Genomic DNA, 24882 nt, shown 5'->3' with positions numbered 1-24882 from the left:
ATAAAGCAATAAAATAAGATAAAATAATTATAGGATTTGACCTTTAAAATCACAAAAGCAAATGAGAAGTTCCAAAAGAAGTGTTTGAAAGCCTACCTTTTTAGCATTAAATTCTGTGCCAGCATTGGTCTCAGTTCGTCAGGCCCTGTATCTCTGAAGTTGCTGAGAAAGCCATAGGTGCTAAGGTAGATGTTGTTTACTTTTCCACTCTGTGTTTGGCAGGTCAACTCTCCATTATATAGCAGCAAAGGTTTATGAGCAAAAGGAACTTTGGTGCTACCAGCCAAAATAACCTTGGCTCCTACATTATAAAACAGACATCTCAATGCTGAAAGCTAATACTCAGCACAAAAATCAGAAAGGCATGTTTTAATTTTACTGCAATGGGGAAATTCATTTGTCAGCAAATATACACAAAAGGGGTTTAGTACCTTGTATAGTGTCCTTGTGAAAGACGTAAGTGTACACCTTATCATCATCATAAGCAATAAATACACCTTTATCCATTGGCCAGTTTTCCCAAAGAACACCTTTAATGGTTGGTGAAAAATCTGGAATCTCATAGGTAGTGTCATTAACCTACAAAATAAGATTTACAAATTTGCCCCAAGTCTGTACTTAAATCATTATCATTTGCCGTGGTAGAAGCCTGTTTGCAGCCTTAGCTGGCTTAGCTAAGTCATATTCAACCTAACATCACTCCAACAACAACAGGAAAGAAAGTTTCTTTTTCCATTCTTATCCTAGGTCTGGCTTGAAAAAACTATAGTTATTTGGAAAATCCAAGGTTTGATCTAAAATCTGGCAAATTTGTAGGAGAACGCACAAGTCTAGACGCAAAGCTTCAGCTTAAGGAAAAAAAATTAAAGCTGCTCAAGATGACAGAAATTTAAACTACGAACACACTTGTACTTGTGTTTAGAAATTTTTCATAATACTGAGTATTTGATAATACTGGGTATTAAGAAACAAATTAATTCACATGATTGAAGTAAATTACACTAGGGATGCTTTATTTCAAAAGACTTCTCTAAAATGCATATCAACAAATGTAAATATACAATCATCACCCAATATCCATGAGGGATGGGTTCCAGGATCTCCTACGGATAGCAACACCCACAGATGCCCAAATCCCTGACCCATAAAATGGTGTCATATGTGTATAACCTGTGTACACCCTCCCTTATACTTTAAATCATCTCTAGATTACTTATAATACCTAATACAACATAAACGCCATGTAAATTGTTGTCATACTGTATTGGGAATATAGATAAGAAAAATTTTCTGCACAGGTTTAGCGTAGACAAAGCCATCCATTTTTCCTCTGAATATTTTTGATCCACAGTTGGTTGAATCCGTAGATGAGGAACCCACAGATAGGGTGGGCTGACTGTAATATTATACTAAATAAGCTATTTATAAAAATCAGTCCATATAAGTCCTGTGAACGCAGGCAGATAGGCTTATATATATCCTGAATAGGGAACTGAAAAATATCTGCCTCCTCCTACTCACAAAATAAAAATGAAATATAAAATCCCTGCAAATAATAAGTAATACTACAAAGCTGTGTTATTTAATATAGTAGTTGCTATTATAATATCTACATGTAGCCAGATGTACCTATTAAGCACTGAAATATGCCAAGTCCGAATTGAGATATGTTTAAGTGTAAACTACACACTCAGAGAGTTCGCATGAAAAAAAGATTGTAAAATATCTCATTACTTTTTTTAATATTCAATTACACATTGAAATGATAATATTGAGATACCACTGCATACCAGTCAGAATGGTGATTATTAAGTCAAGAAACAATAGATGCTGGCAAGGCTGAGGAGAAAGAGGAATGCTTTTACACTGTTAGTGGGAATGTAAATTCGTTCAACCATTGTGGAAGACAGTATGGCGATTCCTCAAGGGTTTAATTAAATATATTAAAATTAATTTCACCTGTTTGTTTTTTATCTTTTAAAAAATGTAGCTAATATAAAATTTTAAATTATATATGTGGTTCACATTATATTTCCATTGGACAGTGCTACTTACAAGATATTGTACTAATTACTTCATTTCATGCTAACCTTATACTCTAAAAGACAGGTACTATTATTATTCCCATTTTACAGATGAAGAAACTGAAGTACAGGGAAATCTGCCCAAAGTTACACAGCTAGTAGGCTGACGGCCAGTATTTGAACCCAGGCAGTCTGGCTCCTGAGTCTCTGCTTCTAATCCATGTTAGTCTATGTTATACTGATGCTCACTTTGTATAGATGAGCACGTCAGTGCCACTGGACTAGTGGTTGAACTTTTTTTTAAAAAAGGTAACCATTTGTTGAGTGCTTATTATGTGGCTAACACTGTACTAAAAGCTTACATGCATCATCCTATTAACTTTTCATTTAACAACCCTACAAAGTAGGTACTAGAACTGTCTCCATCTTAGACAGACAGGAAAACTGGAAATCCAATCAAAGTGAGAGCTCCTTGACAGAAATTATCAAGAAAAAGAGAACTGTAAATGGAGAAAGTAAAAATGAATGAAATCACCTTGTTTAAGGCTGACCTTACTCCTTACCCTTTCCTAGCAGCCACACCCTATTTTTGACTTTAACTCCTGACAGACACCTGATTTACCCTCCTACTCTCTTGTCTATTCTGTCTAAGCCACAGTTTCTAACTGTGGTGAACCCACACGGGGGAAATTCAAGGCAGCTCTAATTAGTTCCCTGTTATAGAAAGGAAACCTATACAAGGTGGAATTTCCACATTAAGTAGAGGGAACTCGAGCTTTATCTTCATTTATGTCATTCATCCTTCCTTATTTGCTTTGCAATTGGGGGAGGAGTGCATTGAGTAAGAACTAGCAAATTAGGAATTTGGCATAGATAATCCAGGTACATTCGTGGAAATTCATTATATTTGTCAAATAAAGAAAGAAAAGAAAAGAAAAGAAAAAGAGAAGAGAAGGAAAGGAAGGGAAGGGAAAGGGAAGAGAAGGGAAGGGAGAGGAAAGGAAGAAGGGGTGAGCATGGGGAGGAAGTAAGTCTTTGTATCAAGCGAAGTGTAGCAGTGAGGAGCAGGCTGTTTACATTGAGGGGACACCACAGTGAGACCTAGGGACCTGGAAACAGTATTAAGGATGGGTCCACAAGCAGCTGTAGTTTATGTGAATTTGACCAAGAACATAGTAAACTATTAACAGGATATAAAAAGTAAATGAAAAATCCAATTATAGTAACTAATGTAAAGGCACATCTCCTTTTTTTCTAAATCTATTTTCAAAAAAGTTAAGGATGTTTAAAAATATGAGTGGCTGATTTTTAAAATGGGCTCATCCATTTTTATTCATCTAATACAGAAATACCTGTTCCTTGTGCTCAGGATCTTTAAGGAAAGAGGAAAATCAACTGAGGTGTGCAGAAAGGACAGATAAGCTCACTGCCTATCGGGAGAGAAAAGTCACATACAGGAAGATACACTATAATTATTGTATTGTGCAGTAAGTATACGATAAGGTTGAAAGTGGTATAGGATATAGTAACTATTTTTTCCCATTAAAAATCTTTCTGGGATGGCCACTATGAAAAATTATAGAATAATGGAAAAAGTTGTCTTGATATAGTCATAAGAAATCTATCATAAACATGATATGAAGATGATAGCGAAGAACTACAATCCTTGGCACTAATTAATAGAAAATTTTACATGGGATACGCTTTAAACACACTTTTCCCCCCCTATATTGCATTTCAAAAAATAAACATTTAAAAATGTTCTAGACTTACTGGACAGTAAACAAATCCATCACTTTTTTCATCAATGAAAACTAATCTGGTCCCATTTGGGTCGGGAAAAATCTTTTTCACACTGACAGGATGTCGATAATCATTAACGAATTGCCAGTCTTCAATGTAGAAATACTGAACGACACCAGTCTAAAAAAAAAAAATTCAGTCATGAAAATATAAAAGGTAGTCAAGGAAATACTAACTATCAACATTTAAATTAAACATACATCCTAATTTTAAGAGAAAAAATGTCATGTTTTTGATGAAGCGACTAAGAATAATATTTAGTATATGTGAAAGGTACAGACTCAAGAAAATAAATACAATGGGAAAAGCGGGGTGCAGTGGCTCTCGCCTGTAAGCCCAGCACTTTGAGAGGGGTTTCACCATGTTAGCCAGGATGGTCTCAATCTGCTGACTTCGTGATCTGCCTGCCTCAGCCTCCCAAAGTGCTGGGATTACAGGTGCGAGCCACCGCACCCGGCCCAGCCCACTCTTTAATGGGTGGGCGGATCTGCCTCCCGGGGTCAAGCGATTCTCCTGCCTCAGCCTCCCGAGTAGCTGGGATTACAGGCATGCGCCACCATGCCCAGTTAATTTTTGTATTTTTAATAGAGACGGGGTTTCACCATGTTGGTCAGGCTGGCCTCGAACTCCTGACCTCAAGTGATCTGCCCACCTCGGCCTCCCAAAGTGTTGGGATTACAGCCATGAGCCACAGCACCTGGCCATGTTCACTATTGTCACTGAAGTGATGGTGTTTCATGGGTGTATACATATGTCAAAACCTATCAAATTGTACACTTTTTAATTTTAATTTATTTGTTTTTTTGGAGACAGAGTCTTGCTCTGTCACCTAGGCTGTGTGCAGTGGTGTGATCTCAGCTCACTGCAACCTCCACCTCCCAGGCTCAAGTGATTCTCCTGCCTCAGCCTCCCGAGTAGCTGGGACTACAGGCGTGCGCCATTAAGCCCAGCTAATTTTTGTATTTTTAGTACAAACGGGATTTTACCACGTCGTCCAAGCTGGCCTCAAACTCCTGAGCTCAGGCAATCAGCCTGTCTTGGCCTCCCAAAGTGCTGGGATTACAGGCATGAGCCACCGTGCCCGTCCAAATTGTACACTTTAATAGTGCATTTTTCTTGCATATCAATGAAACTTCAATAAAGCTGCCAAAAACCATGATATTTTCTGAATTACTCAAGAATGAAACTGGAATAGTTGCTGCTTAATGAACAGACTACTACACTTATTCCAAAAGTACTGTGGCATAGTGGAAAGAGTAGATTTTCCATCAGGAAATCTTAGTTTAAGTTCCAGTTTGCTACACACGTGCTAGCCTCTCAATCTTCAGTATCTTCCTCCTGAAAATTTCCCTGTGTATTTTATAGATGAGATAAAATAAGTGAGATCAAGGCTCTATAAACTATTAGCGTCATACAAATTTCCTGTTCTTTATTTTTCCATATCTCCAAATTACCTGATATATGAGACCTACCTTACTGATGTATATTATCTCAAAGACTTACTAGTTTCGGTCAAACTTAAATTTTAAAAAGTCTCTCATATGGCAACAAGCATGGTTTAAAACATGTTCTTTCAAAAAAATAATTTGGATCAGGCACCTGTGGCCCATGCCTGTAATTCCCGCATTTTGGGAGGCCAAGATAGGAGGATCATTTGAGGTTAGGAGTTCAAGACCAGCCTGAGCAACACAGTGAGATCCAGTCTCTACCAAAAACAAACAAACAAACAAAAAAACATTAATTAACAGGTTTCTAAAATAAATAAATAAATAAACAAAAAGAAAATATAAAAAAATATTTCGGCTGGGCACAGTGGCTCACACCTGTAATCCCAGCATTTTGGGAGGCTGAGGCAGGTGGATCATGAGGTCAGGAGTTCAAGACCAGCCTGGCCAAGATGGTAAAACCCCATATCTACTAAAAATACAAAAATTAGCTGAGTGTGGTGGTGGGTGCCCGTAATCCCAGCTACTAGAGAGGCTGAGGCAGAGTACTCCTTGAACCCAGGAGGTGGAGGTTGGTTGGAGTGAGCCAAGATCACACCACTGCACTCCAGCCTGGGTGACAGAGTGAGACTCCGTCTCAAAACAAACAAACAAAAAATTTTCAAGGAGGTCCATTTCTTAAAAAAAAAATAAAAGAAAAAAGAAAAAAATTAAAAACTAAAAATTAGCAGGGCATGGTGGCATGCCCTGTAGTCCCAGCTACTCAGAAGGATGAGGCAGGAGGATTGCTTGAGCCCAGGAGGTCAAGATTGTAGTAAGCTATGATCGTGCTGCTGCACTCCAGCCTGGGTGACAAAGTGAGACCCTGTCTCTAAAAAATAATAATGGTAATGATTATTTCATGTGAAAAAGTGGAAACTTTTAAAATAGTAAATAACTTTTTCTTTGCTGTTGTTGTTTTTTGTTTTTCAGACGGGGTCTTGCTCTGTTACCCAGGCTGGAGTGTAGTGGCATGATCTCAGCTCACTGGCAACCTCCACCCCCGGCGCTCAAGTGATCTTCCCATCTCAGCCAGTAGCTGGGAGCACAGGCACACACCACCACGTCTGGCTGTTTTTTTGTATTTTTATTAGAGATGGGCGTCTCGCCATGTTGCTCAGGTTGGTCTCGAACTCCTGAGCTCAAGCGATCCACCCGCCTCGGCCTCCCAAAATGCTGGGATTTTAGGTGGGAGCCACTGCACCCGGCCAATATTTTGCTAAAGTGGAAAATAATGCATTTTCTACCAACCTTACTTAATTCTTTTACAGACTGATCAAAGTAACAGGTATGGCATACTTTGAAAAATCTGTGAAAACTGTTTTACAAATATAAGATGCTATAACTGTTTTATGTGCATGTGGCTAATGTAATATTTGGAGATATAGAGTACCTATGGTTCAAAGGATGAATAAATTGAAGTCAGATTCTCAATATTCAATTAATCTTAATATTTGCTGAATGCCTACTAAATGCAGGCATTAGAGATTTGAAGTTGAATTGTCTACGTTCATCACCAAATTAAATCCTTAAGGTACCCAGATAGGGAAAATGATGCTTGGAGGGGTTAAGCACCAGCTAGCAAGTAATAGAACTGGTGTTTGAGCCCAGATTTGCTAGGCTCCAAAGTCTGAGCTTTCCACTAGGCCATCAAAATTGCTTAAAATCACAAAAGCACTGACATTAACAAATCATGCCACCTACGTGTTCTATACATGTACAGTCATTCACCACATAAGGTTTCGGTCAGCGATGGACTGTGTATATGATGATAGTCCCATAAGATCAGGATGGAGGTGAAAAATTCTTATTGCCTAGTGACATTGTGAATGTCATAATGTCAAAGCATAAGTCATTACTCATAAGTTTGTGGTGATGCTGCTGTAAACAAACCTCGTGTGCTGCTAGTTATATAAAAATATAGTGCATATAATTATGTGTAGCACATAATACTTGATGATGATAATAAATGACTGTTACTGGTTTATATATTTATTATACTATACTTTTTATTGTTATTTTAGAGTGTACTCCTATTTATTTAAAAAAAGTTAACTGTAAAACAGGCTCAACCAGGTCCTTCAGGAGGTATCCTGAAGGCATTGTTATCATAGGAGATGAGAGTTCCATGCGTGTTATTCCCGCTGAAGACCTTCCAGTGGGACAAGATGCGGAGGTGGGAGACAGTGATACTGATGATCTTGATGCTATGCTGGCCTGCACTAATGTGTGTGTTTGTGTCTTAGTTTTTATAAAAAGTTTTAAAAGTTAAAAAGAGTGAAAAATAGTGAAAGGCTTATAGAATAGGATATAATATTTTTTAAGAAAATATTTTGTGTAACTATACAATGTGTTTGTTAACAAACTAAGTGTTACTACAAAAGAGTCAAGTGTTTAAGTGTTACTAAGCTAGTATATATAACACAATATATCCTATTCTATAAGCCTTTCACTATTTTTCACTTTTTTTAAGCTAAGTGTTACTACAAAAGAGTCAAAAAGTTTTTAAAAATTTAAAAGCTTATAAAGTAAAAAAGTTATAGTGAGATAAGGTTAATTTATTATTGAAGAAAAAAATTTTAAATAAATTTAGTGTCCCTAAGTACACAGCGTTGATAAAATCCATGGTAGTGTACAGTAATGCCGCAGGCCTTCATAGTCACTCACCACTCACTCACTCACTCACTCACCCAGAGCCATTTCCAGTCCTGCAAGCTCCTGTCATGGTAAGTGCCCTATACAGGCATGCTGTTTTAAATACTTTATATCACATGTTTATGGTACCTTTTCTATGTTTAGATACAATTGTGTTACAATTGCCTATAGCGTTCAGTATAGTCACATGCTGTACTGGTTTGTAGCCTAGAAGCAATAGGCTCTACCACACAGGCTAGGTGTGTAGTGGGCTGTACCATCTAGGTTCCTGTAAGCACACTCCATGACATCCACACAATGACGAACTTGCCCAACGACATGTTTCTCAGAATGTATCTCCATTGCTAAGAGACACATGAATGTATATAATTAATCACAGATAACTTCAGTAATTGTATTGGATTCAATATAGAAAAAAGGCTGGTAGGAGAAGGAAATGACCAAGATCACAAAGTAAAAATTAGAAATTCCCAATGTTCTCTAATAAAGAAGGTGACACATACATCTGTACCATAGATGAGGAAATCACTAGTTAAGGCATGGCATAAGATACGGCACTTATCATCCACTGCTGGGAAAAGCCGAGTCTCACGTTCTTCTTGAGCATCCAATATTTCACTTTCTATCTAAAATGTAAAGAATAATAATGGCTCACAGATTCATTTGAGTAAACCTGCTATACAATATCCAGGGGTGTCTTTTTCTCAAGTTCAACTAAACATTCAGACTCCCAAGACTACCAGAGGTCAGTTTAGTCAGAAAGCTATCAGACAGGAACCACAGCTTGCCAGCAGGGTAGCACAGACGTCCCTCTTAGTGTGAACAGTCTTTACTGCAGGCTTTGTAGCTATCTAATTGCTAATCTCTTTGTCTTCCATGAAGAGCCATGAAACAGATGTGAGAAATACCCTGACTTAGAAGCCCCCTCTTCACAGGTGCCAACATCTCTTGAACAACTCAGCAGGCATGGTTTCAAAGACCCCCACACACATAATGCCCAAATATGAGTCAGCACCTTCCAGGAAGCCCGAAGGTATGGCATTCCCATCAGGTTTTTATGGTTTCGTGTATAGTTCCTTCTAGTTGCAATTTACCAACAGGGTAATTATTATTACTATTATTTTTGCTAAAGGCTATGTTGTGAGTAGCACTGTTGATATTTATCAGGTTTCTGGGGAACAGGGTTAGAAAGTCAATAGAACTTCTCATATAGAAGGGGAAGGGTTTTGTTATTCCTTTACTCACACCTGGCTTTCTAGTTAGTCTGTACATCCTTGCTTCCTGACCAATATTCTTGATAATCAGACATTAGGCTGTTCATCATAACTTAACTTAGCATGTCTCCAGGACATCAAAATTATACTTACCAAATGTAACTGGACTTTGCCTTCAAAAAGTGCAGCAGCATAGTCAGAATGAAGGCAAATACTGGCTACTGTTCCCAGATACTCCATATCTTTCAATTTTTTCACAGCTGTAGCAATTTTTAAAAACCAACACATTAAAATATTGGTAAAACTATCTCATAAATACTTGCAAATAATTTTAAAAGGTGTGCTTTTGCAAAAATATTCTGAACTTAAAATTTCATTTTAATCTTAAATGACTAAATGATTAAATTGACTCTTAAAGATTAAATTTCATTTTAATCTTAGTTGCCATATAAATTTGCCTTCAGGCATTCCATTATGGTTTACATGAAACAAAGTAATAGAAAATAAAATCACATGCAAAACAATTAAGAATTAAACCTTAAGTGGCAATAAACTTAATGGTGTTTCCTGTTTAGCCAGTTAATTTTCAGGTTTGTTCTATTCCTGAGGGTTACCTGACCTAGAATTGGGGAAAGGTGATGGGGAGGAAGAAGGGGAAGAAAAAACAAAACAAGGTTTTCCTCCCATGCTAGTAGCTATTATTTAAAGCATAAAAGGGGAGACAGAACTAACATTTATTAAGTGCCCACTAGGTTTAGGAGTGCTTAAAACAGTCACTGTGCCAAGTGAGATCACGCATTTTATTTTATTTAATCTTCCTCATGATCCATTAAAGTAGAAGTACCTCATTTTCTAGATGAGTAAGGCTCACAAACGCAAAGTGATTTGTCTATAGTCACTTAACTAACCAAGGCAGAAAGGGAAATTAAATCCAGGGCCTCTCTAATTCTGAAGCTCATACTCTACCCACTATGCTATGCTGCCTTCACTACACAGGTAAAGAATAAAAGCTTTCTAAAAATTATGTGAATTTTTAGAAGACTTACAAAACCATTTAAGCTAAGAATGATATATATGAACAAAAGAGTGAAAGAGTTGGTCCTAAAAGAAACTTCCAGTGCTTACCAAATAAGAACAGAAATTATATGCTAGATAAGAATAAACAACTAGATTTAGACTTGCCATTCTCTCCAAGGACATAAAACCAAGCTCGATTATTCATTCCTACAGCCAGATGATAAAGACCTACTGCCACAAAGTTGGGTTCCACATCAACAGAAACTGTGATTGGTAGCTCCTATATAGAGAAAAATAGTAATAAATCAACTGCTAAACTTATTTTATTAATAAATAAGAGAAAAATAACACCATTTTCATACTCCTTCAATAGGGTTGGCTACGGTGACTTCAAGGAGGGAGGTGAGATAGGCAATCCTTGTGCTGCAGGCATCCCCAAGTATAGGAAGCTTGGTCAGGAAAACATGAAGTGAGCCCCTTTGGGTAGAGAGTGCTAGCAACTGGCCATCATCAGTCCAGGACAAGGTACCCAATCCTGAAATAATCGACAAAATAAATGATCATTCAAAAACAATATATAGTTGCAGGCAGCAAACAAATATTTTCATTTGAGCTACCAGAGACATAACAATTTCCAAATATCTTCCTTACCAGTTTAAGTAGTTTTTATTTAGAGTAGGAAATGTGCCATGGATTGGCATAAGAATATGAGTATTGGCTCATTCCCTGTGGCTCAAAGGGAAAGTACAGTTATGTGTCACTTAACAACAGGACTATGTTCTGAGAAATCTGTCATTAGGTGACTTTGTTGTGGTGTGAACATCATAGAGTGTACTTACACAAACCTAGATGAAACAGCCTACTACATACCTAGGCTATATTGTAGAGCCTATTGCTCCTAGGCTATAAGCCTGTATGGCATGCTACTGTACTGAACACTGTGCAACTGTAACACAGCAGTATTTGCACACTGAAACATATCTAAACAGAAAATGTACAGTAAGCCTGAGCAACAAAACAAGACCCTGTCTCAAAAAAAAAAAAAAAAAAAAAAGAAAAAGAAAAAGTAGTAAATATGGACCATGTATGTGGACCACTGTTGACTGAAATGTCATTATGTGGGTCATGACTGTCTATAAGAATTTATACTTTACATTAGAATTAGGATAAAATTCACTATAAATCTCTGGATCAAAGTAGACATATCTTTCTAGTCAAGCAGTATGACAACATAATTACTAAAATAAGGAGACTATTTTAGGGAACTCTAGTGAAGAATATTAAAATTTATTTCTGGCCAAGCACAGTGGCTCACGCCTGTAATCCCAGCACTTTGGGAGGCCAAGGTGGGCGGATCACCCGAGGTCAGGAGTTCAAGACTAGCCTGGCCAACATGGTGAAACCCTGTCTCTACTAAAAATACAAAAATTAGCTGGGCGTGGTGGCGCGTGCCTGTAATACCAGCTACTTGGGAGGCTGAGGCAGGAGAATAGCTTGAACCTTGGAGGTAGAGGTTGCAGTGAGCAGAGATCATGCCATTGCATTCCATCCTGGGCTACAAAATGAGACTCCATCTCAAAAAAAAAAAAAAAAAAAAAAAAATCCTCCTACACTGAATGCAAATCACACAATAATGACCACAACCTTATTCTCTGTAATTGGAATGATAAAATGTCGATCTGCTTCAGAAAAATCAATACCTTTATTTTCCTCATCCAGGCTGAGTATAGCATACATGTCTTTTAAGTCAACCAAGTCTTGGATTTTAATGCTGAAAAACAAAAATGTATTTAAAAAATATATATATGATCTTTACATAAAACTGTTTTAGTTCACCAAAAATTATAAACCATGGAATAGGTTACTGGTCTCCAAAATGTGATGTACAGAACGATCTACCCGGTTAAAGTAAGAAAATATTAGAATTTCTGTACTTCATTACATCTTTAAATTTTGGGGTTTGTTGTTGTTTGTTCATTTACTGTGTGAAGAGATGGGGGGGTGGGTTGTACCTGGCTTAGTTTCTGATCTATGGCTTCAGGAATGAGGAGGTTAAAATGGTCCTGAAGAAATTTGAGTATGAAAATATTCTCCTGAGTAGTATTAGTTATTGTAAGATGATACAGGTTTCTCTTTACAATGTGTTCCCTTTCTCCTGTGCCCAGAGTTCTTTCATACAAAACGAAGTGAATTATAGTACAGAAATAATATTAAATTTGGATCAGAAGGATCAGGTTGAAAGCTCTGAAAAATGCGGGCATAATATTATTTCATAGTGTTGTAATAAGAATAAGTAAGTTGATGTAAATGAAAGTTGTGTAGTACAACGTTGAGACCCAATAGTTGTAACATTTCTTTCCTCCTAATCTCCTTTTCTCCTTTCTCTTCCCTTCCAGTATTTTCCTCTTACATTGTTTCCCTCATTATTTTCATTTAATTGAACTTTTAAGATAATTTTAGATTCACAAGTAGTTGTAAGAGGCAACATAGAGAGATAGATTCCATGTCCCCTTTTCTCCCAATAACATCTTGAAACACTATAGTATAATATCACAATCCGGATACTGACATTGATAGAAACCACAAATCTTATTCCGATGCCCCTAGTTTTACTTGTACTCAGTGTGTGTGTTTACTTGTACTTGGTGTGTGTGTTTACTTGTACTCAATGTGTGTGTTTAGTAACTTTCTCACACAAGAGATTCATGAGATCTACAACCACAGTCAGGATACAGATAGTTCCATGACCACGAGGATCTCTCATGTTGCCTTTTCATAAACACTCACCTCTTTCCTTCTAACCCCAGCCCCATCCTAACCTCTGGCAATCACTAATCTGTTCTTTGTTTTTATAATTCTATCTTTTCAAGAACATTATATAAATGAAATCATACAGTATGCAACCTGTTGAGACTGGCTTTTTTCCATTCAGCGCAATCCTTTGGAAATTCATTAAAGTTGCTGGGTGTATCAATAGGTTGTTCCTTTTTATTGTTGAGTAGTGTTCTATGATATAGATGAACCATTCACCCACTGAAGGATATCTGGATTGTTTCCAGCTTTTGGTTATTACAAATAAAGTTGCTATAAACATTCATATACAGATTTTTTATTTATTTATTTATATTTTTTTTTATTATACTTTAAGTTCTAGGGTACATGTGCACAATGTGCAGGTTTGTTACGTATGTATACATGTGCCATGTTGGTGTGCTGTACCCATTAACTCGTCATTTACATTAGGTACATCTCCTAATGCTATCCCTCCCCCCTACCCCCTCCCCACAATAGGACCCGGTGTGTGATGTTCCCCTTCCTGTGTCCAAGTGATCTCACTGTTCAATTTCCACCTATAAGTGAGAACATGTGGTATTTGGTTTTCTGTTCTTGCAATAGTTTGCTGAGAATGATGGTTTCCAGCTGCATCCATGTCTCTTACAAAGGACATGAACTCATCCTTTTTTATAGCTGCATAGTATTCCATGGTGTATATGTGTCACATTTTCTTAATCCAGTCTGTCACTGATGGACATTTGGGTTGATTCCAAGTCTTTGCTATTGTGAATAGTGCCGCAATAAACACACGTGTGCATGTGTCTTTATAGCAGCATGACTTATAATCCTTTGGGTATATCCCCAGTAATGGGATGGCTGGGTCAAATGGTATTTCTAGTTCTAGATCCTTGAGGAATCGCCCCACTGTTTTCCACAATGGATGAACTAGTTTATAGTCCCACCAACGGTGTAAAAGTGTTCCTATTTCTCCACATCCTCTCCAGCACCTGTTGTTTCCTGATTTTTTAATGATTGCCATTCTAACTGGGGTGAGATAGTATCTCATTGTGGTTTTGATTTGCATTTCTCTGATGGCGAGTGATGATGAGCATTTTTTCACGTGTCTGTTGCTGCATATACAGGTTTTTATCTGAATGTAGGTGTTCATTTCTCTAGAATAAATGGCCAGATGTGAAACTGCTAGATCATACGGTAATTGCATGTTTAGTTTTTTAAGAAACTGCTAAACTGCTTCCCAGAGTAGCTGTACTATGATGCATTCCCACCAGCAATGTATGAGTAATCCAGTTTCTCCTCATACTTACCCACATTTGGTGTTATCACTATTTTTCATTTTAGCCATTCTAATAGATGGGTAGCAAGAGTTAATTATGGTTTTAATTTGCATTTCCCTAATGGCTAATTTTCATGTATTTGTTATTATTTGGTGAAATCTATGTCTTTTGCCTATTTTCTAACAGGGTTGTTTGCTTTTTTTTACTGTTGGGTTTTTGTTGAATGGTAACTATATAAGTAAGTTTATTATTTTTGTGTTGCATAGATAAATTGATATGTAAATAGATAATTGACATTTAAACAAAAATAGTATCAACATAGTGTTGGGTTGATAACATATACAGATATTAAACATATGACATACTGTTGGGTCTTGAGAGTCCTTTACATATTCTAGATACTAGATACTAGTCCTTTGTTGGATATGTGGTTTACAAATATTTTCTCATTTTGTAGCTTATCTTTTCATCTTATTTGTTTATTTATTTTCAGAGTCAAGGTTTCACCACGTTGGCCAGGCTGGTCTCAAACTCCTGACCTCAGGTGATGTGCCTGCCTTGGCCTCCCAAAGTGCTGGAATTACAGATATGAGGCACCGCATCCGGCCATCTTTTCATCTTTAACAGAGTATTTCACAAAGCAAAAGTTTAAAATTTTGATGAAATCTACTTTATCAATTTTTCCTTTTATAGATCATAGTTTTGGTTTCAAGTCTAAGAACTCTTTGCCTAACCCTAGATCCAAAAGATATCCTCCTATATTTTACATTTTATATTTAAGTCTATGAGTGAATTTTTTTATTAAGGTGTAAGGTTTGTGTTGAAGCTTTTTTTTTTTTTTTCACTTGTGGATGTCTAATTGCTCCAGTACCATTTGTTGAAAAGGGCATCTTGCTTTTATTGAATTATTTTTCACCTTTGTCAAAAACCAACTGTGCATATTTGTGTGGGTTTATTTCTGTCTTCTCTATTCTATTCCATTGATTGATATATCTTTTCCTCTGCCAATGATACATAGTCTTGATGATTGTAGCTACACAAGTTTTTATATTGGGAATAATGATTTCTCCCATTTTATTGTTCTCTTTTAAGATTGCTGTTGTTTATTTTAGGATCCGTGTCTATCTCTCTGTCTCTATCTATCTATATTAGAATAAGCATGTCTATGCCTACAAAGAAGCATGCTGGGATTTTGATATAAATTTCATTAAACAATAGATCAACTTGGGGGAACCGATATCTTCACTTTGTTGAGCTTTTCAATCTATGAACACAGTATAACTCTCCATTTATTTGGGTCTAATTTGATCTCTTTTGTCAGCATTTTATAATTTTCAGCACAGACACTGTACAGGTTTTGTTAGAGGTATACTTAAGCAGTTCAATTTCTTTGAAGTGACTGAAAATGGTATTGGTTTTCATTTTTGTTTTCATTGTTAATGTTCATTGTTAGTATATTGAAATGTGATTAATTTTTGTGTGTTGATCTTATATCCTACAATCTTGCTCAACTCATTTATTAGTTTTAGTTCTAGGAGTTGCTTTTATGTAGAAAATTCCAAGATTTTTTATGTAGAAAATCCCAAGATGATCATGACATCTGCAAATAGAGATAGTTTTCCTTCTTCCTTTCTAATCTGAGTGCTGTGTATTTCTTTTTCTTGCCTATTGCAGTGGCCAGAACTTCTAATGCTAGGTTGAATAAGAGTAATGAGAGCAGATATTCTTGTCTTGTTCCTAATCTTAAGGGACAAGCATTCCGTCTTTCACCATTAAGCATGATATTGTGTAGGCTTTTTGTAGTTCTTTTTTTTTTGAGACAGGGTTTCACTCTTTTGCCCAGGCTGGAGTATAGCGGCATGATCACAGCTCACTGCAGCCTCAACCTCCCAGGCTCAAGTGATCCTCCCACCTCAACCTCCCAAGTTGCTGGGACTACAGGCAACTTGTAGAGATGGGGTCTCGCCATATCGCCCAGTCTGGTCTTGAACTCTTGGGCTCAAGTGACTCTCCTGTCTTGGCCTCCCAAGGTTCTGGGATTACAGGAGTGAGCCACTGTGCCTGCCCTATATTGTTCTTTGTCAAACTGAGGTAATTACCTGCTATTCCTAACTTGCTGAGAGTTTTTATCATGAAGGTTTGCTGGACTTTGTGCAATGCTTTTTCTGTGTCAATTGATGTGATTATATGGCTTGTCTTTTTTAGCTTCTGATATAGTGATTACAGTTTTTTTTTTTTTCTTTTTGAGACAGGGTCTTGCTCTGTTGCTCAGGCTAGAGTGCAGTGATGCAACTACAGCTCACTGCAACCTCAAACTCCTGGGCTCAGCAATCCTCCCACCTCAGCTTCCTGAGTAGCTAGGAACACAGGCACATGCCACCATGCCTTGCTATTTTGTTTTAGAGATGGGGTCTTGCTATATTGCCCAGGCTGGTCTCCAACCCCAGCCTCAGGTGATCCTCCTGGCTCAGCCTCCCAAAGCGCTGGGATTACAGCCATGTACCACTGCACCTAACCTAGATTACACTGATTTTTAAATATTGAACCATTTGATATTTTCAGTATCTGAAATAAATCACACTTGGTCATGAAGTATAATTCCTTTTATACACTGTTACATTGTTTGCTAAATTTTCTTGAGAATTTTCATGCTCAAGTTTATGAGAGATACTGACCCGTATTTTTCTTTTTTAATACACTGTCTTTGTTTGGTCTTGGTATAAAGATAATACTAGCCTTATAAAACAAGTTGAAGAGTTCTCTATTCTTTTATTTTCTGGAAGAGATTTTTTAAAAATTGGTATTAATCCTTTATCAAGTGTTTGGCAGAATTCTTCAATGAAACCATACAGGCCTGGAGATTTATTTTTTGGGAGCATTTAAATCACTAATTCCATTTTATTGTAGTTATAGGGCTAATCCAGATGATCTGTTTCATTTGGGTTGAGTTTTGGTAGTTTATGGTTTTCAAAGAATTGTCCCATTTCTTCTAGGTTGTCAGATTTTGAGTGTAAAATTGCTTGTAGTATTCCTTTATTATTCTCATAATGGCTTTCAGATCTGTAGGGATACTCCTGTTTAATCCTTGATATTGGTGATTTGTTGTGTCTATTCTCTTTTTATTTTTGTCAGGCTTGTTAAAGGCTTATCAATTTTATTTTCTTCAAATAACCATCTTCTTGTTTAATTGATTTTTTTTTTTTTTTTTGAGATGGAGTCTCACTCTGTCACCCAGGCTGGAGTGCAATGGTGCAAACTCAGCTCACCGCAACCTCTTTCTCCTGGGTTCAAGTGATTCTCCTGCCTTAGCCTCCCGAGTAGCTGGGATTACAGGCATGCACCACCATACCTGGCTAGTTTTGTATTTTTAGTAGAGACAGGGTTGCTCCATGTTGGTCAGGCTGATTTTTTAAATTTTCTCATTTTCCATTTGAACATTTTTTAGCACCCCATTTTAATTTCTCTATTTTGCTTTTGTATATTTCTTTGAATAGTTTTCTCAGAGGTTGCTCTAGATTATAATATACATATTTAAGTTTTCATAGTCTACTTAGAATCAATATTTTACCATTTCAAGTGGAATGTAGAAGTCTTATCACATACAAAACCTTTTACCCTCTCTCCCCTTTATGGTATAGTTGTCTGATATATTGCATTTTCATGCATTAAACCCCCTACTGAGCAATATTATAATTTTTGTTTTAAACCATCACATATACATTAAAAATCTCAAAAGAAAAAAAAGTCCATTATATTTACCCGGATATTTACCATTTCTATTGCTCTTCCTTCATTCTTAATGTCCCACATTTCCTTCTGTTCTCAGTTCTCTTCCATCTGAAGAACTTCCTTCAGCAATTCTTTCAGAGAGCAAGATGGTCTCTTCATTTTCCTTCATCTAAAAATGCTTTTATTTCATTTTCATTTACTGATATACATGTTCACTGGATAAAGAATTTCAGTTGACAACGCTTTTATTTTAGCACTTTAAGAATATTGTGGCATTTCCTTCTAGCCTCAATGCTTTATGGTGGAAAATCCACTGTCATTCAAAATGTTGCTCTCTGGCTGCTTTCATGATTTTTTCTTTGTCTTTATTTTTCAACAGTTTGATTATGATGTGAATAGCTCTAGATTTCTTCTGGTTTATCCGTTTGGGGACTTGCTGAGCTTCTATAATATGGAGGTTTATGTCTTTTGCAGTAAGTTTCCAGCCATTATTTTTGGGATTCCGAAGACACAAATACTAGACTTTTTGTTATTGTCTAACAGGTCTCTGGGACAAATAATTTTGTTTCATTTTTTTCTTCCATGTTCAGATTGGATATTTTCTAATGATCTCTCTTCAAGTTCACTGACTCCTTATTACCTCCATTTGCTATTAAGTCCACCACATTTATTGCATTTTATAGTTCTAAAATTTCCATTGGTTCTTCTTTATTGGTTCTATTTCTTTTCTGAGACTTTCTAGCTTTCCATTTGTTTCAAGAGTATTAGCCCTTACCTCTTGGAGCATTTCTATATCTGCTATCTGCATCTTCTTGGCATTGGTGTTTTTTTATTGTTATTTCCTGAGCGAGTTAAAATTTTCCTAATTCTTCATATATCAAGTAATTGGGGGTTATATTCTGGACATTGTGAAATTATGAGACTGTGTCTAATCTAAATCCCATGGAGAAGGTTAATATTTTTGTTTCAGTAGGCCATCAACCTCGCTGGGTTCGGGTTACAAGTTTCAAGAAGACTTCTGTGGCTTATGGTTTCAATGTTAGTTCTATTTTCAACGCCTTTGCAGTGGTATTCAGATATGTCCCTCTATGGCCCACTCAGTGGCTAGTATAAGACCTTGGCTATGATCTATGTCTTAGTTCAGTTCACAGGGTCTTTGGTATATGTTTAGGATAAGTCTATACATATGAGCTTAAGGATGAACCCAGGAGTTCATAAATATGTTTACAGGGTTGCTTTCCTGAGTTCCTTCCTCTCTGTGATCAATCTGGTACTTTCTAGTTCCCTAGGGCTCCTAATTTTCGTCCTCTATTAATGCTTGATCTCTGGTTCCTCTGTTCTACCACATAATTCCCACAACTATATGAGCACTTGTGACCAAGGGAGGACAAAGAGAAAAATAGGCAACAGTGGTTTGCCCTATCTTCTTGAAACCACAGCCTCTAATTGGAGAGAGATCATCCTCCATCAGAGTTTTAGGTGCCTGTGGGTCCTTGGTGCCATTGTTCCTGCTGCCACTGTCATGAGGAGATTGCTTGGTGGCTGGAGCATTAGAGAACAAAGAACAAAAAAAGAAAAAGAAAACCAGGGGATTTCCCCAACTGCCTTTGAGCATTACAAGTTCTCTTTCCCACAACTTAAGCCAGAACCACAGAGCTTCCTTAAAGCTCTCTCTGTGCTCTGGTGCCTAGTTGTAGGTTTCAGACTTCCTTGAGTCCTGGCTGTGAGAGAGCAGAGGACAAATGGGAGACTCACTGCTGGTTAGCTGGCACTTCAAATTTCATCTTCTTTTCCAATCTGCCTGCTACTATTTACTTTTCAGAGTCCTTAAATATCTGCTCCATGCATTCTGCTCATGTTTTACAGCTATATTCAGTGGGAGACATGGGGTGGAGTGTGCTTACTCCATGTTACCCAGAACTACCTATTTTATTTTTAAGACTGATTTTCAACTATACTTTGTTTTATATTTTTGCCCTGAATATTAAAATCAGGAGTAAAGTAGTCTTAGATGTCTTAAATTGTAAACATGATTGCCAGATTCATATTAGCTACCAAAGTTTGGCTGATTCACTTGAGTATTTACTATATAAACTTTACTAAAAATATGTGAAAATAACTTACCAGTTATCTCCACATGTAGCAACTTTGTTAAGAGTCTGTGACACTGCAATGCTAGTTAGATTATCTTTATGGTTACGAGCCTGAAATATCTCTTGACCAAGCTCTCCAGTATGAGTAGAAACGACCACAAAATGTCCACGTGAAAAACCAATCATGATGCGGCCATCACCATACCTATAGCAACGAAGGCAACAATATGGTAAACAAGGAGATTAGCTATCAGTGGCAACACGGTAAATTAGCAAGTACCTTAAAATTAAGGAATTATAGAATATAATTTATCAAGGGCCTACTTTGTGTCAGATAATATGCTAAATAGTTCTGCATACTAAATCACAGACCATGAATCAGAAAATGTTATGTATAGAACTGAATGTTACAAACAAAAATTGAATACAATTAGTAAGGAAAAGCCTATAGATGTCCTTCTGTAATGAGCTTTTTGTACATACCAGTTATAGCAGACATACCAATTATAGCAGACAATGTTGCCAAAGTCCTGCTGAAATTCAAGATCAGCTGGGTTATCTGGTTCATTCAGATTAAAAAGAAACAAAGCTTTCTTGCCAAGCACCACACTTATCTGCCAGAAAAGATTAGGAGATTGTGAAATGAGTTATTTAGTACTTCAGGAAAAGACCAATAAGCAAATCCAAAAGCTGAACCTAATTTGTAAAAATAAGCCACCCGATATAGATGTGCTACATGCTGTAACTAGCACAATAATATGACTGACTAAAAAAATGCATTTACTAATATATAGTCTGGTAAGGGTCCTTGGTTTTACACATCTTCAATATACCCTTTGAAATATACTAAAATTCCTTTGTGAAGTGACCATTTAAACTTTCTATACATTTCATTAGAGTACTGCGCAATACAAACTGTAAGTCTGACAGTTCCACTGCAAATGAATTCATATTCTGATTATAAAGACTCTTCCACTCTAAGAGGCTGTTCTGTTTTTGAGCCATTTGGGATTACAGGTCCATACTCCTGTGGATAATCCAGCTTGGCTTTTACATCATCACTGGTTCCATCACCTGCAGGTCAGTGTTGGCTAAACTCATGTCTCTCTGCTACTCATGCAAGTAAATTCTTCAGTGCAATTCCCAGTGGAGGATGTAATTATGTTGGGAGAAAAAATAGTACATTACTTATTTGGGCTTATTATTGATATATTTCCTTGATTATAAGATGCTCTCAATTGTAAGTCACTATCAATTTAATAATAGAGTTTTAGGAAATAAAGAACTACTACTTCATTAAATATATTCATATTGACTGTGAAAATCATCTGGATTTCAGAATGTTAAGATGTGGCAGGGAAAATGCATCTAAGTATTAACCAAAAGCTACAACTTTGGCCGGACGCAGTGGCTCATGCCTGTAATTCCAGCACTTTGGGAGGCCGAGGCGGGCAGATCACCTGAGGTTCGGAGTTTGAGACCAGTCTGAACAACATGGAGAAACCCCATCTCTACTAAAAATACAAAATTAGCTGGGTGTCGTGGCACATCCTTGTAATCCCAGCTACTTGGGAGGCTGAGGCAGGAGAATCGCTTGAACCTAGGAGGCGGAGGTTGCGGTGAGCCAAGATCACACCACTGAACTCCAGCCTGGACAACAAGAGTAAAACTCTGTCTCAAAAAAAAAAAAACTAGAAAAACAAAACAAAAAAACCCCAAAACTACAACTTCAAAAGCTTTGCTAACCACATCTCATAGAGTAAAAATTTTAAAAATAATATACAAATTAATACTTCTGTTCTGCAAGGTACCCCTAATGTTTTTGCTACCACAAGAATGAAAAGAGCAATACCAATTGTAACAGAAAGCTGTCCTCATTTGCTGTAATGCCAGGTAGTCAGTAGCAATTACAACAACTTTTAGGGACTAAAAGACCTAGGTCTACTTTGGCTTAAAATATAGTCAATGGACATAATTTATTTATCACTATTTTGTCATCCAAGAAAAGGAAATTATATATTCCACAAAATTACCCAAATGATTTGCACATGGATTTGATTAGAATTCTTACCATGCTTTCAGCAGCAGAGGTTCGGTCATCTGTCTTCATCAAGGAAAACTGCATGTTACTAGGCTCTGATCTCACTTGTGTCTAAAGGAGTAAAAACATCATCACTATGAACAAACCCAATATTTAAATTCATTCTGAATATTAACAGAACAGGTAACTTGTTTTCATTCCTGACTAATGTTGGACTAAGAACCTGAAAATCCTACTGTCACAAATATCTAGAAATTCTACATGAAACAGAAAATATATCTTATTAAATAGATAAATAAGCTTGAAAGAAGAAAAGGGAAATTTACAGGGATCATCAGCAAAGATCAAACTAAAACCAGAGTGTGTGCAGAAACTGATGCTGCAGCTATCCAGAGCAGCTAGTTACGGGAGACAATAACGAAACCCAATTATCTTGGCCTGAGTGTTGAGTCAGACAAAACAAAGTTCATTTCAATAACTTAATTAAAGGATGGGCACGGTGGCTCATATCTGTAATCCCAGTGCTTTGGGAGGCTGAGGTGGGAGGATAGCTTGAGCCCAGGAGTTTGAGTCTGCAGTGAGCTATGTATGAGCATGCCACTGCACTCCAGAGCAAGACCCTGTCTCAAAAAAAAAAAAAAAAGAAAAAGAAAAAGGAAAAAGGATTTAAAGATCTCCCTTCCTCCCTTCCTATCCTCACTATAGTCTGAGGTTCAAATTTATATGTTGGGTTGTTTGGGAGCTCCCAAGATGAGAAATTAACATAAAATATGGAAGCATCCAGGCTTATATTACCCCTGCAGTTTTGGAAAAAACTAACCCAGAACCTCTATCAAGGTTTTAAAAAATTTCCACACATAAACCTTGCTAAAGATGAGCTCATAATTCAAAATTACAAAACTCCTAAAGAAACAATGCATCAAGAGAAGGAGCTAGCAGATATAAAAATAATAGAATTATTGGAGACATAAATTATAAAATAAATATTTTAAAAATGACTAAAGCTGTAAGAGGACTCATAAATATCAGAAAAGAATTTTTAAATTTCAGGCAGTTTTTTTTTAAGTGCATATGTACTTCTGTATTATAGGAGGTGTATCTGAAGGGTAGAGTCCTAGAAATGGTATTGTTAGGTCAAAAAGTAAGTACAGATGTAGTTTTGTTAGCTATTTCCAAATTTTCCTCCAGACAGGACATACTTATTTTATCTAGTTTCACCAACAGAATATGTTGTCATATTTTACATAATTTTGCCACCCTGATAGGTGAAAACTGGTATTTCAGTGTGGCTTTAATTTGTAGTTATTTAATTATGAGTAAGTTTGAAATTTTTTCATATGTATGAGAGCCATTTTTTATATATTTTTGTGTGAACTGTCTATTCATGTATTTCAAGCAGATTTTTAAAAGAACTACAAAGTACTTTCTAAAAACGAGGAGTCATTAAAATAAAAAAACTCAATGGTATAGACAGATGATTAGACAAATTTGAAGAATATGTGAACTAATATGAGGAAATCATCCAAAAGGTTGCAGAGTGATAAAAAGACAGAAACTATGAAAAGGAGAGATTAAGAGACATAAGAAGGTCCAACAGCTATCTAACAGATGCTCCCGAAAAACAGAATGGAAAGGGCAAGAAGTAATATTCAAAGAGATAATGACTATGAATTTTCCTGAATTGACAAAAGATAGCAATCTTCAGATTCAGGAAGCAAGACAAATCCTGAGCAGGATAAATAAAAATAAATCCATACAAGTAACACTATAGTGATCTTCAGAACACCAAAGTTAAAACAATTAAGAAAAAACACCAAACAAAGCAACACTTACAATGCATATTTTGCTTACTACAGGACAGCTTAAGTAGGATGTCTAAGTTTGGAAGCAGACTTCTTAAGGATTAGAAATGAAAAATAGTTATCTTATATGTAACAGCTGAATTGTAGTGACTTCCTGGAATGCTGTATGGAAAAAATATTCTAAGGCCATATTTTGATTCAGTGGAGGGAAAAAAATCCACTATCTATTGGTGATGTCTGATACGGACACAAGAGAGGGGAGTTGTAGCATTTGTACTATACCTAACATTCTATTTCTAAAGGGCATTGAAAATAGGATGATTAAAACAGACACAAGAATCGACTTTCTTCAGCCCTATTTTCTAAAAATTCCCAATCAAAACCTGTATCTTCAGTTAGTCCAGGCTTGAACAACACATGAACAAGCTGTAGTAAGTTCTTCCTTGCTGTTCTGCTTGTACTGAATGAGTAAATGTTTTGCACTATCTACTAAAGTAAGTTTTAGCAAGATACATAGTCATCTAGCTGGACTAAAATTGCAGCTTTCCTGGGAGCAGGTAGATTTGGCCACATGACTAGGTTCTAGTCATATGATATGAAGGGAAATAATAAATGCATCTTCCAGATCAAGTCCTTTACAAATTTCTTACATTCTATTTCTTCTCTTTGTCCTTTCCCTGGAGCTGAAATGCAGATGTGATCCTGGTACACTAGCTTCAATTACGCAGATGAGGGTACAATACTCTAGAAAATGGCAGAGCAATAAGATGGAAGGAACCTGAGGCTCTGTACAATTTAGTGAAGCAGAGGTACGTAGGTGACTTGTCTCTCTGTTACATGAGAAAGAGAGGAAACCCCCTGCCCCGACCCATACTATCATATTCTTACAGCCCCTGAAGTTTTAGGTCTCTCTGTCCCAACAGGTTAGTCTATACCCTGACTGATTCAGA

At 36.7% G+C, this 24882-nt stretch overlaps 1 protein-coding gene across 2 annotated transcripts in view; it reads right to left on the bottom strand.

Annotated features, from left to right (window-relative positions):
• Positions 1-24882, bottom strand: part of WDR19 (WD repeat domain 19) — a 100015-nt gene that overhangs the window by 57347 nt on the left and 17786 nt on the right. For both annotated transcript variants that reach the window (XM_025386540.1, XM_025386541.1), the window contains 11 exons: positions 22161-22241; positions 20591-20703; positions 20121-20294; positions 11898-11968; positions 10560-10732; positions 10363-10477; positions 9334-9440; positions 8470-8592; positions 3798-3947; positions 432-579; positions 97-301 (listed from right to left, as the gene is read on the bottom strand). In XM_025386540.1, the coding sequence (XP_025242325.1) occupies positions 97-301; positions 432-579; positions 3798-3947; positions 8470-8592; positions 9334-9440; positions 10363-10477; positions 10560-10732; positions 11898-11968; positions 20121-20294; positions 20591-20703; positions 22161-22241 (1460 nt within the window). The remainder of the gene's footprint in view (positions 1-96; positions 302-431; positions 580-3797; positions 3948-8469; positions 8593-9333; positions 9441-10362; positions 10478-10559; positions 10733-11897; positions 11969-20120; positions 20295-20590; positions 20704-22160; positions 22242-24882) is intronic.

The sequence above is a fragment of the Theropithecus gelada genome, chromosome 5 (assembly GCF_003255815.1).
Source record: "Theropithecus gelada isolate Dixy chromosome 5, Tgel_1.0, whole genome shotgun sequence".
NCBI lineage: Eukaryota > Metazoa > Chordata > Mammalia > Primates > Cercopithecidae > Theropithecus > Theropithecus gelada.
The sequence above is the reverse complement of the archived record's forward strand: the minus strand, read 5'-3'. Positions and strand labels throughout refer to the sequence as shown.